This window comes from Schistocerca piceifrons, chromosome X (genome assembly GCF_021461385.2).
Source record: "Schistocerca piceifrons isolate TAMUIC-IGC-003096 chromosome X, iqSchPice1.1, whole genome shotgun sequence".
NCBI classification, from domain to species: Eukaryota; Metazoa; Arthropoda; class Insecta; order Orthoptera; family Acrididae; genus Schistocerca; species Schistocerca piceifrons.
In genome coordinates, this window is record NC_060149.1 from 310,626,056 (window position 1) to 310,640,440 (window position 14,385).

The 14,385-nt window shown below is 42.6% G+C and overlaps 1 protein-coding gene across 1 annotated transcript in view; it reads right to left on the reverse strand.

The window, feature by feature from the left end:
• Positions 1–14,385, reverse strand: part of LOC124721390 (KN motif and ankyrin repeat domain-containing protein 2) — a 387,950-nt gene that overhangs the window by 21,350 nt on the left and 352,215 nt on the right. Inside the window, exons 11-12 of the mRNA XM_047246331.1 lie at positions 13,956–14,066; positions 426–638 (exon numbers count right to left, since the gene is read on the reverse strand). Coding sequence (XP_047102287.1) covers positions 426–638; positions 13,956–14,066 — 324 coding nt within the window. The remainder of the gene's footprint in view (positions 1–425; positions 639–13,955; positions 14,067–14,385) is intronic.

Genomic DNA, 14,385 nt, shown 5'->3' on the forward strand with positions numbered 1-14,385 from the left:
TCTCTCTCTCTCTCTGTCTCTCTCTTACACACACACACACACACAAATTTAATTCTGACAAAAGATTCTGCCCTGAAAGCAGAGCATTTTGAGCCACACACACAACATTAATTCTAACAAAATATTTTGTCTGAAAGCAAAGCATTTTCAGCCCTTTTCTACAGGCCTGTGCACTATATTATGTGGCAGGCAGTCTTTTACACATATCATTAGGTTAAAACATAGTATTTATATTACTGCTATGAAGAATACAACAGTGACCTGTCAATGGTTCATACTACAATTCCTGATGTTACAAATTCAAGTGTTTAGTTGCATGTCACCTCAGTTTGCACAAAACTTTTAAAGCAGCATGGTAAAATACTGCCCAAATCTAACACTATTTTACATACAAGTATGACACGAAAAACCAAGAAACAACTTACAGGTTTTGCTTTTATGTTTACATCTGCCAGGTGAAACATCCTCCGGATGATCTGCCTATGAGTTTCATTGCGTAATTTCACCAATGTAGCCAGCATTACACACGTGTACCCAGCAGTGTTTGGTTTATTTATGTCGCATACCTTTGAATCAAGTAATATGGACACTACATCAAAGTTTCCACTGGAAACTGCATAATGAAGTGCAGTATTACCCTGTTAAAAACAAGCAATGAATTAAAGAAATTTAATGATTTGTAAAGACACATGTTGGATTCAGTTTTGTTTCATGCATGACAAATAAAACTTTCAACACGGTAATAGAAAATCTGGGTGCAATGTAAATAATTTGAAGAGCAAAGATAACAACTCCCGATACAGAAGAGGTGTTAAGCCGTATGGCACATAAAGAAGACTGATAGCTACCCAAAAAGCTCCCAGGCTTGACTATGTGCCTTTCTGTGACTCAGCACCTCTAGTATTTGGCAAGTTGTTACCTTTACCCCTTGAATTAAATACTTCCATGTACAGCTTTGTACCACATCTTTGGAATTATAATAGAGAATGTAGTAATAACATGGCGTAACTGCATCCTACCTTGTTCTAAGATTTTGAAACTTCATGTTCTCAACAGGAATTACATAAATTTTCATTTCTGACCAATGTATTCTACACACATGATGACGCTTTATGTTTTAACACAAACTTTCCAAGAAATATTTGTAAAATTATACAGCAGAACCTCACCAATTCGAACTCGGATGGTATGACCACCTGCTTAGTCTGACCATTCCATTTTCAGTGTTTCATTACATACACGGACCGCCGCTACAGTCGTGATGATACACATTCGCATATGGAACAGGAAAGAGGGGAAATTATTATAGTACCCAAAATATCCTCCAGCACCCACAGTTAGGTGACTTGTGGAGTATATATGTAGACAGAAAACAGTAATCAAAAAATGAAAGAGAGACATTGTGTCTCTAATATCTATAGAAAATGGAAGAGAGAAGTGCCATAGGTGGTGGCAGTGGCAGTGGTAGTAGTGGTGGTGGTGGTGGTGGTGAATCAGGCTAGATAAGAAAATACACAACAGTCACCTGTGTATGTACAGAAGTTCTGGTAGATCAAGAAGATTTAGCATATGTTCAGCATAAGAAATGAACTGAAATATTACTATTGTGTGTTGGACATACATGACTAAATTGTTAATTGTAAAAAGTTTGGAAACGACTTAAATATGAGAAAAGTTGTTAGCAGTTTAAGAATTAATTCCCTAAAAAGTACACTGTCCAATCACATTAATGTAACCCCATCAAAAGTCTGAATAACCACCTTTTGCAGGGTGGACCACTGTGAGGCACGCAGGAAGAGAGTTAGTGAGGTTCTTGAAGGTACCAACAGGGATGTGGAGCCATGCTAGCTCCCGTGCCATGGCAAGCTGTCCTACGTTTCTCAGTTGAGTAGTCATAGTGTGAACAGCTCCATCTACTTTGTCCCACAGAATCTCTATTTTGTTTATATATGGGGTGTTTGGTGGCCAGGGAGTACAGTTAACTCATACTCATGCTCTTCGAACCATGCACAAACAGTGCAAGCGGTGTGACACATTTTATTGTCTTGTTGGTAGGTGCCATGGTGCCAAGGGGAGAGAGAGAAAAAAAAAGGAGGAAAAAACTGCTTGTATGGGTGGATATGGTTTCCAAGGATAGCTGCATAATTGTGTTGATCCACTGTGCCTTCTAGAACTACGAGATCGCCAGGGAATGCCCTCCAGCCTAGATCCTTCCAACAATTGTGCAGGATGTTTGCTTTCAGATGTTTCACATCATACGTGCAAACAGCCATCTGCCTGATCAAGCATAAATCATTATGTATCTGAAAAGGCCACCTATCACCACTCTGTGGATGTCCAGTTGCAGTACTGGCATGCAAATTCCATCCTTCTTTGCCACCAAACAGCAGTCAGCATGGGTGCAAGAACCAGGCACTTGCTGCTGAGGCCCATATACAGCAATGTTTGCTGATCGGTGGTGGATGAGACTGATGGTAGTCCTTTGGGTTCACCTGGGTAGTCAGTTGCTCAATAACTGCCCATCTATTTGCGCATACAGATCTCTGCAGTTGTCATTCAGCCCATTCACCCATCATTTATGGCTTGCACTGCACCACAGTTGCCTCAGTGTTAGTTTTGCATAGTGCCACTTTGCAATGCATGGTATACTTTAACCATGGCAGCAAATGAACTTTTTATAACTTTAGCCATTTTGGAAATGCTTCTAACCTTGGCCCAAAAAATAATAATCATGTCCTTTTGGACATCAGATAAATCACTCTGTTTCTGCATTACACAATGACCGCACTGTTGTCCACATTCCTCCAACATCCTTCATATACCCTCCACTGCTAGTGCTGCGCTGGCCACAGTGGCCGTGCAGTTCTAGGTGCTTCAGTCCAGAACCGCGGGACTGCTAAGGTGGCAGGTTCGAATACTGCCTCGGGCATGGATGTGTGTGATGTCCTTAGGTTAGTTGGGTTTAAGTAGTTCTAAGTTCTAGGGGACTGATGACCTAAGATGTTAAGCCCCATAGTGCTCAGAGCCATTTGAACCATTTTTTGCTAGTGCTGCCACCTGCCATCCATGAGTCGTTATTGCACAATGACTTTGAACATGGGCGGTGGTCACATTAATGTGACTGGACAATGTAAAAGGAAATACAATTTTTTTAAAGGACACTTTTGACAAATACAGCTGCAAATTATTTACTTCTTGTTGATTACATAGGTTCACAACAAGCTTTTTTTGGAATATGCGCCATTTTCAAGTGTTCTGTTGACATTACTTTTATACATAATTTTACTCAACATCTATGTAACAGCACTACAAGATTTTATCCCATGTTATAACTAAAAATTAAATGGCCTTTGCCATACTGTTATGATGGATAAAAAGTAAAACACAGTCAACAGCCCTTGTGTCATTTGCTAAAATGGCTGATAACACAGACAGAAAAGAACAACAAGAATGTAAGCAGTTAAAAAAGGACATACCATTAGGAAATGACAGACATTTGGAAGCTGGGCGCAATGTGCACGAAGTGGGGGGGGGGGGGGGGGGGGGTTAGCACCACTGCACAAATGGCTAAAGAGGCAGTGCCCAATATGCAGCCTGGTTAAAATAACCACCTCACAGCGAAAGAGCCGAGAGGAGGTCGTCCAAGATGCTGGTTGGTTGGTTTAAAGGAGCGTTAGGTGGAGGAGGGGAGGGGGGGGGGGGGGAAGGGACCGAACTGTGAGTTCATTGGTCCCTTGTTCCTGGTAAAATAATTACACAAAGGAAAGAAAGGAAACGTACAGCACAATAACAGGAGAATGGAAGAACCAGAAGAACGACAGGAGGACAACCAACACTGCTATGGACAAAACAGGAAAAGAAAACCACAGAGAGAAGCAAGAAACAGGTAGAAGTGATAAAAACAAGAGATCAGATGACCATGGCTGGCTGGCTACAAGAATAAAAAGGAAAAGCCAGCCACTCTGCGACACTTTAAAACATCCAGCCTAAAAGCATTAGAGTGGAGAACACGAAGGGACAAATGATATGTGCGAAAATTTATATAGAATGATACAACCCCCCCCCCCCCCCGGTCACGTATAAAATGTAAAACTAAATTAGCCGATGAGGCGTTGTCAGCTAAAATTAATGGCAGCGACTCTGGTAAGTGAAGAGTCCATCGCAGGACAGACAAAGACAGACAGCTCAACAATATACGGGTCACTGTCAGGCAGGCACAGCACCAACACTGAGGTGGGTCATCACGGCGCAGGAGGTAGCCGTGTGTCACCCAAGTGTCGCCAATGTGGAGCCAACAGAGAACCGCAGGGTCCCAGCGAGAGGCCCGCGTGGAGGTCTTCCACACATTCATAGTCTCCTTAATGGCACGCAGTTTGTTGTGCGTACTGAGGTTATGACATTCCGTCTCCCAAAGCCGCAAAACCTTGCACTGTAGTACTGATTGCAGGTCAGTTGCAGAGAAGCCAATCTCCAGTCAGTACACAGAAGTACATGAACGAATGTGCTCGAGAGCACGAGGTACTGAAAACACAGCAGCCATCGGGCAAGAAATGCTGTTCAATATGTCCTCCATGGACATACGCAAAGCTGACATGATTATCAGGCATCCAGCGATAGGTGTAAACCACTTCATGGCCTCGGCACATGTCAAGAATCGAGAGAAAGTGGCAGTGGATAGCCGAGGGGTTAACCGAGTCCTTAGGACCATGTGAAAGGTCCAGGCAAAGCCGCAGCCTCAGTGTACACCATGGAGGTGTACATGAATGGACCTCAAGTACAGGTGGTAAAGGCAACAACTTCAGTTCGGAAAGAAAGGATCGGATACTAACTGCAATTGGAAGCCCTGACCTGGGCCGCCGATGCGGGAGATAAACCGCCGTGGGTGGGAAAAGAAAACGGTAATTCAGATGCGCAAGAGAACTACCAACATTTGCAACGTAACTGGCCAGCAGTTGTGCACGCCTAACCTGCAATGGAGGGACTCCGGCCTCCACCAGGACGCTGGTCACCGGACTCGTCCTGAAAGTTCCTGCCTCTTAGGCGAACACCACAGTAGTGCACTAGGTTGACTAAACGTAATGCTGAGGGCACAACCGAACCATAAACCAGGTTCCCATAGTCAAGACGGGATCGAACAAGGGCTCTGTAGAGCTGCTGCAGCGTAGAGTGATCTGCACCCCAGTTGGTGTTGCTCAGGCAGCGGAGGGCATTGAAGTGCTGCCAGCACTTGCACTTAAGCTGATGAAGGTGAGGAAGCCAAGTCCATCGGGCATCAAAAACCAGTCCTAAGAATCGATATGTCTCCACTACAGTGAGTGGATCATCATTAAGGTAAAGTTCTGGTTCTAGATGAACGGTACAGCACTGACAGAAGTCCATAACACATGACTTTACGGCCGGAAACTGGAAACTGTGAGCTAGAGCCCATAACTGCGCCATGTGGATGGCTCTCTGTATGTGCTGCTCAGCAACACCAGTACTGGTGGAGCAGTACAAAATGCAGAAATCGTCTGCATACAGAGAAAGTGAGACGGACGGTCCTACAGCTGCTGCTAGACTATTAATGGCCACTAAAAATAGATATAGACTCAATATAGAGCCCTGCAGGACCCCATTCTCCTGGATATGGGGGAACTATGGGAGGCACCAACTTGGACACAGAAAGTATGAAGCGACAGGAAATTTTGGATAAAAATTGGGAATGGGCCTCGAAGATCCCACTCGTATAATGTGGCAATGATATAATGTCACCAGGTGGTGTCATACGCTTTTTGTAAATCAAAAAAGACAGCAACCAGGTGTTGGCATCTGGAAAAGGCTGTTAGGATGGCAGACTCGAGAGACACAAGATTATCAGTGGCAGATCGACCCCGGCAGAAGCTGCCCTGACATGGAGGCAGTAGGCCACGTGACTCCAGGACCCGACCCAACACACCATATGTTCCAGCAGCTTACAAAGAATGTTGGTGAGACTGATAGCTACTCACATCAAGTGGATTTTCACAAGGTTTGAGAGCCGAAATGATGGTGCTCTCCTGCCACTGCAATGGAAAGAGGCTATCGCACCAGATCCGGTTGAAAATGACAAGGAGATGTCGTTTGTAGTCAGATGAGAGATGTTAAATCATCTGACTGTGGATCCAATCAGGCTCAGGAGTAGTGCCAGGGCAATGTGCAAGGGCACTGAGGAGCTCCCACTCTGTAAATGAGGCGCTATAGGATTCAATGGAGCATGTAGTGAACAAGAGGACTTTCCCTTCCAGCCACCATTTGAGAGTGCGAAAGGCTGAGGTTCGAGCAAAGTGCTCGGCGATCGCGATTGTGTCAGTAGATAACACGCCATTTATGTTAACACCTGTTGGGGTCTGGTACCTGAAAACACGTTTGATCCTTGCCCAGACTTGGGAAGGTGATGTACAGTACCCAATGGTCGATACATACTTCTCCCAACACTCCTGTTTCTGTTGTTTCATGAGTTGGCAAACCAAGGCACGGAGCCGTTTAAAGGCTATGAGGTGCTCCAGGGAAGGGTGACACTCATGCTGCTGTAGAGCTCGCTGACACTCCTTAATTGCTTCAGTGACTTCCAGCAACTACCAAGGGACTGCCTTTCACCGGGGGCATCCTAAAGAGCAAAGGATCGCATTTTCTTCAGCAGAAAGGATTGTTGAAGTCACCTGCTGAACCCATCACATCGATGTTTCCGTATGGGGGATATTCAATGGTGACAGCAGAGGTGAAAGTTTCCCATTCTGCCTTGTTTAAAGCCCATCTGGGCACGCGTCCGTGGGCCTCATGCTGGGGCAGTGACAGGAAGATGGGGAAGTGGTCACTACCACACAGGTCGTCATGTGCTCTCCAGTGGATAGATGGGAGAAGTCCTGGGTTGCAAATTGATAAATCAATGCCCGAGTAACTACCATGAGCCACACTGAAATGTGTGGCAGTCCCAGTATATAAGAGGCAGAGGTTGAATTGAGACAGTAAATTTTCGACATCTCTGCCTCGGCCATTAAGCACGGTGGCACCCCCACAAGGGGGTTATGAGCGTTAAATTCTCCCAAAAGTAGGAAAGGTTTACGGAGTTGATCAATCAGTGCATCTAATACAGTCAGGGCACTGCACTATTTGGAGGAAGATATACACTGCAGACAGTTATTTCCTGTGACATCCTTATTCTGACAGCCACAGCTTCAAGAGGGGTTTGAAGGGGCACAGTTTCACTACAGACTGAGTTTAGGACATAAACGCAAACTCCGCCTGACACTCGATTATAGTCGCTACGGTTCCTGTAATATCCTTTATAGCAGCGGAGGGCAGGGCTCCGCATTGCCGGGATCCAGGTTTCCTGGAGGGCAATGCAGAAAGCAGGTGCCATGGCTCAGCCAGGTGGTGGAAGAAATCACCGCAATTCCATTGGAGGATGATGTCGTCATGAGACTGGGAAGGCTTGGAACATTCAATGAGGCAGTTTACGCCTCAGGGTCACCTGCTGCACTGACTTATTGCCTGAGCAATCTCTATCCATTATGTCTGAGGGTGAAGCGAGATCTAGGTCCTCAGTGGATGCCAGAATCTCCACATCATCTGCAGGTGCAGTGCTTGTGCGTAGCGGTGGTGTGCGTGCCACCGCAATTCCCTTGGTCTTGGGGATCTTCCTTTTGGATTTCTCTCACTGCTTCTTGGGTTTCCCCAGCTGGGAGGACTTCACTGATACAGTCTCCGGGACTGAGGATGAGCGTGAAGCCCTACGACCAGCTACTTTTGGGCTCTTTAGCCACTGGCAGGTGTTATCTTTCCCACTAGTAGAAACCTGGGAAGAGTGTGACCAAAGGGACCCCTTCCTAGCGAGAGGAGTCAAAGAAGACTTATGCTTCTCCAGCACAGAAGTGGGGACTGATATCCCTGCTGGTTGGAGGTGTGTTGCCTCCAAAGTAGGTGATGCAGGAGCAACAGGGAGGGAAGTGCCCCCCACCATCAAGGGGGCAGGTGTGGTCCTTCGCCTCTGAGAGCTGACTTTATGTGGTGCAATGGATGGCGCTGTAACAGGAGTGACAGTGGCGGCATAAGATGACGTCATGCGCATGGCATGAAGCCATTCAAATTTCCGTTTACCCTCAGTGTAAATCAGTCGGTCCAGGGTCTTGTATTCGATTATTTTCTGTTCCTTCTGTAGAATCTTACGGTCCGGCGAGCAAGGGGGATGATTCTCTCCGCAGTTGACACAGATGGGAGGTGGGGCACATGGAGTGACCTAGTAGATAGTGTCAGAAGTTCCATGCGGCTTTTTGCGGATGATGCTGTAGTATACAGAGAAGTTGCAGCATTAGAAAATTGCAGCGAAATGCAGGAAGATCTGCAGCGGATAGGCACTTGGTGCAGGGAGTGGCAACTGACCCTTAACATAGACAAATGTAACGTATTGCGAATACATAGAAAGAAGGATCCTTTATTGTATGATTATATGATAGCGGAACAAACACTGGTAGTAGTTACTTCCGTAAAATATCTGGGAGTATGCATGCGGAATGATTTGAAGTGGAATGATCATATAAAATTAACTGTTGGTAAGGCGGGTGCCAGGTTGAGATTCATTGGGAAAGTCATTAGAAAATGTAGTCCATCAACAAAGGAGGTGGCTTACAAAACACTCGTTCGACCTATACTTGAGTATTGCTCATCAGTGTGGGATCCGTACCAGGTCGAGTTGACGGAGGAGATAGAGAAGATCCAAAGAAGAGCGGCGCATTTTGTCACAGGGTTATTTGGTAAGCGTGATAGCGTTACGGAGATGTTTAGCAAACTCAAGTGGCAGACTCTGCAAGAGAGGCACTCTGCTTCGCGGTGTAGCTTGCTGTCCAGGTTTCGAGAGGGTGCGTTTCTGAATGAGGTATTGAATATATTGCTTCCCCCTACTTATACCTCCCAAGGAGATCATGAATGTAAAATTAGAGAGATTCGAGCGCGCATGGAGGCAGAAGCTTCATATGGGATCTGATGCAGTGGAATGGTCTCCCAGGGTTTTTTGTCGAGTGACAGATATGCCTTGCTGTCCACCTCAACTTTCGAGGGTTTAACATCTTGGAGCTGTGAACTCATATTTAACTCCACAAACAGATAGAGCCTTCCATGTAGATGGATTCTAGTAAGTCTGGGTAAGATTACCACAATTTAAATTCAACAGGGACTACTACACATACTACACCAATTAACCAAATGCCTAAATGGAACATTCATTAACTAAAATGTTCCAGGTGGTAAACTCAACATTTAATATAAGAAAGTTGCAAGATTTAGGTCCTCAATAGTGAACCTTGATAATGCTTTCTTTCATTAAGCAGCAGTGCTATGAGGGAATAAAAAATTACTGGTTACATACAACAACCAAAAAATTCATAGATATAAGGAATGTTATAGACTTATATGACACTATTTATCCCTCACATCAAAAAGAATAAAATTATAACTGGAAATTCTACGAATATTTTATTGTTGATTGATTGATAATGCCCTAGGCCAAACCTCACACATTTAACTAAAAGAAACGTCAAAAAATTTTTTTTCTTTTTCCTCCTAACATTACTTAAGTCCTTCGAGTGAAGGAGCAGGGAGTCTCTGAAAGCCTTGAATGTTATTTCAGAACTGTTGTTTCAGTACTGCTCTGATGGAGGAGGAATATGAAAAACATTTGAGCAACTGCACTGAAATCAACTAGAATGATGGTGTATACATGGCAGGAGAAGCTTGGGCTATGTTGACGGTACTACACAAGCAAAAGAGCTTGGAAGAAGCTCCTTTATCAGCTGAGTTTATCAATCAAATTCAAGAGCAACTTAACATTGAATTTCTATGAGAAATGGTTGGGTTGATTATAGCATCCCTGTGGTTTGAAGAATACAACCGATACATTTAAGAATGGCTCAGATGTAGTGGCAGTGAGCTTGGCTATCAAATATTGATGGACAATGAAACCACTGTCACTGTTAACAGCTAAGAGCCTTGTGACAACTGTCACACCGAAAAAGAAACATCCAGTGAATAATCATTTCATTTCACTGCCTTGAGACAACTATGAAGCGGTTTAAACAAGAAGAAGAGAGTGTGATGCTGTCCAATTGCTGTCTTTAACAACTGCATGAAATTTAGTATAAAATGTCTCAGTTTTGCTGTAGAAAATTTGTATTTGTTTTCCTAAACTTTAATGTAATTAATATTGGAACAATAGCAGAAGGTGCCAATGAGGAACAAAATTGCCAGGGCTGATCAAGGATGTCAAACGAACCTCAGGGTTGAAAATTGAAGAAAGAGAAGAGATAACCTAATTCTACTTTATAAAAGGTACATATTTGTGAGCAATGAAACAGATGTCATTCTAGGTTTAACATCACTCTTTCTTTGTTTTTGCTATAACATACACACTGATTTACCATCCAAATGGCAATTATCTGAACTCATCTAAAATGCAATGGTTCACCACTGCATCCTTATCATTATCTAGGATTGGGGAAAGAAATTTTCAATATTATTTTTGAAGGAACCCTCTAGGTATTTGCCTTAAGAGATTTAGTGAAACCTTGGAAAACCTAAAACTGAATAGCTGGATGTGTATCTGAACCTCCATACTCCTGAATGAGTGTCCAGTGCCTTCTCAGTGTGCCAGTACAGCCACAGTTGAGTGCACTCACTGCTTATAGTTCACTACGTCTCGTGATATTAAACCGCTCTAAATCAAAGCCCCAAAGTTCTACAAACACACAATACAACAATACACAACAAGTCACTTCAGAAGACAATTTGACAAACAGTAATTGTGCCTGCTCATTATTGTGTAACTGATGTTTGAGAATGAAAACGTGTCCCGAGCAAGAACACACATTTCTAAAATCAGCTTGATACATTTTTTATTGTTTTTACAATTCTGTTCTGGATTACTATGGAGAGTATTTATGTAGAAAAGGCAAAGTATGTTTGTGGAAATGTTGACTTTTTATCTCTGGTTTGGTTAAGAGAGTGATTAGTGCTGGCTGCATTTGCAGTAAATTGTTTTCCCCACTAGAGCTACCACAAATACATGCCACTCCAGATGGCTTATTTTGAAGAAACAGTAACAAGTACATTTGCTAATACCTACTGCCTCAATGTAAACTGTGTTATCTGCATCAAAAGTCACTTTAAAAAAATAAAAATGTGCAATATGATTGTCAGTTAGGACTATATAATTTTTTTTAATCACGTTTTGATTTTTTAACAGTGTACACACACCAGAACATTTGGGGCACATTAAAAAATGTATGTGATGTCGGGACTTGAATCCAGCTCTTCAGATTTGCAAGCCCTGTGCTTTGTGAGCATACCAATCCACACACTGTCACTAGTCCCACTCTGTACCACCCAAACTTCCTGCAGGCTGTTTGACAATTCTGTAAAGTTGGCACTTTTGCAAGATAAGGAAAAAGATGTCTCCACTGTAAATACAGAGATAAACAAGTGAAAAGTTAAAGCCTTTAGATGTTCCTTAAAGCATACTTGTGTGCACAGCAGGTAAGACAGACTAATCCTGAAAGGCAGAGCACCACATTCCAGTTAAAGTCCAGTACACTGTTCTAACTTGTCACCAATGTTTACTGAAGTTCACCTTCACAAAAGACCAAAACTACGTAGTCTCAGTACCACCTGTGAAGCTGTGGTTTACATCACACTCACTCATGTATCCTTCTCTGTGAGGTATTGGTACTGCAGCACTGCACTGGAGCCTATGAAGGATATGGAAGGCACAGAGGTTAACTAGGGACAATTTGATCCTTTAATCTGCCCAAGAAGTGTGTTTGGATAATACAATAGGTGTCACCTCACCTGCGAAAGGTGGAGATCCAGGTTTGAGTTCTGGTAACACATCTCCCCTTAAGGTTTTTTTTAGTAATATCTCTTTGGAAAGACAGAACACTCTCTGATCTCCAAGATTCTAGACTAGACTGAATTTCAGCTTATCAGAACCTAGAAAGATCTCCTTAATGGCATCACCAAGCCTGAATATAGGGTCTAGAGCTGGAGCTTCACCATTTGTATACATAAATACCCACAAAATTCATACATGCATCAAATGATGCAATATCACAACGTAGAGCATTAAGGTTGATAGTATGCCTAATGTCAGGCAGCACAGAAATGGAGAGGAGCTACACCATGAGCCAAATGAAGAAATAAAGTTAAGTTTGCGAAAATATCATGATCAAGAATGACACATGTTACTAAAATTGACTTTGTATTTAACAATAGATGAATGATCAGTATTATAGAACTATACTCTATATCTGATTTTGAGAATTCAGTTTCACTTGATCTCCATGTAGTGTAATCAGAGCCTCTAAACACCATGGTATGGAATCAGAGAATCTCAGTAGGTTCCTGAGTACTCTCCATTAACACAGCTGGTAAACCAGTCTACAAAGTGAAAACAGGACCATGACATACAAGTTGCTGAACAAATGTACTGCAGCCATGATGTATGGGTGACATTCAAACAAACATAAAATGGCACTTTCCAAGCTTTAAGAAGACTTACACATCCCTCACCACAAGTAAGTGGATGTTGTCCTGTTGTAACATGGCATGTGGAGTTGCCTGAAGAACAGGGAGTACCTCAACCACAAGAGTCTGACGTAGCAGTTACTGTCCACATTCTCTTCCAGAAGTAGGAGTCAAGACTGCATGCCGTATCCAATGGCAACCTAAACTAAGACACCTGGCATTTGTCCACTATGTTATTCAACAATGCAGGCTTCCAGACTGATAAGCAAGGCAATGTCTAACTTACAGAAGACCATTGCTGTAAGGGATGCTAAAGTAGGATTTGCAAAACACAAAACAAAAAGAATTGTTGCTCAGCATATCAATGAAACTGAGGCAATCTCATGCATGATACAGCATGAACCACCCAGAGAATGGGGTCAAACAGTTGCCACTGACAAGTTTCTTTCAGTGATGCGGCACTGAGGTGATGCATGCTGTATAGGCTGTTATGGTCAGATGGACAAGTTGGTCACCGTCTAGTGCTGTGCTAACACTGCATTGTTTAATTCCAAATCATCACTGTACACAGCTTTGGCCTATCTGCTGATACAACATACACATTAATGTCTTAACAAGAAGTCTAGTATGGTGCAAAATGTTATGATGTGACACACCCATCTTCTGGAGACCCAACATTCTCACTCACGTGGTGATATCATATCATCTGACTTTAAGGTGGCTTACTGACACTTCTTTATTTATTTCTACTGCAAATGAAAGCCCTAAAACTTACAGAGTTTCTAGTAAACAATCACACACGACAGGCTGCTAATGCTCTTACATGTAAGCAGTGTCTCTACAATCTAAATCATTTATTGCTGGTGTCTAGTTCTCCTCAGCCTCCAGACACTGAATTCATTTGAACCACTATTTCTCAATGTTGTAATTTTCACAAACTGTAATGCAACTGAGCTAAAAATTCATGTGCTTGACAAGCTACAGGAATGGCAAACAATAACTGAACCAACTGTTAAATGAGAACAGCTTGCAGTAACATTTGATTTGAAGTAAAATATTACTATTTCTGTTAAGTACATCTCTCCCCACCTCAATTCATCCCTTGGACAATTGCATAATTTTGTTACAGCTTAATGAAACAGCTTAAAAAAAAAACCCTCATGTTATTTATGAGTTTCTTTGTGAGCACCTCAACAGCTCCTCGAAGTTATACATGTTCCTTTTTCCTTTATCAATGACATACCAATCAAATTAGTTCCTTGAGGTGAGCAATAAAACTAATGAGAACAATCAAAATGCAATAATATAACCAGTCAAAAGATTACAGTGACAAATTTCAATTAATTCCACCACTAGCATGCATAACACGTAATATTCAGTCTATACTGAGTGACTATTACACAACTGAAACAGTTATATGTACTTACACTCATGTCAGTCATATTGACTACATATTCCAGTAATTGTGAAGAATAACCTTCAATATAATCAAGATAATCCTCCACAGCTAAGGGATCAACATTCTTGCCCCCTGATATCTGGAACAGAAAAACAAATCTGATTTTACATTTTGTTATGGCTTTTAAAGAACTATGTCAAAAGAACTAAGAAGCACACAGAATACTATTTATGGCTGGATGGTGTGAACAGCCGGAAACTTATCTGACTAAACTGAATGATGATGCTTCTCTACAATTGTCCAAGAGCTTCAACAACTGCCAACAAACAGCAATGCAGCAATGTGACAACATTCATCCATTCTGCTTCTGTTCATTCATTTGCTCCATTCTTCATTTATTTGTTTACTCACTGTAATCCTACTCACTATTGTTTACTCACTGTAATCCTACTCACTAC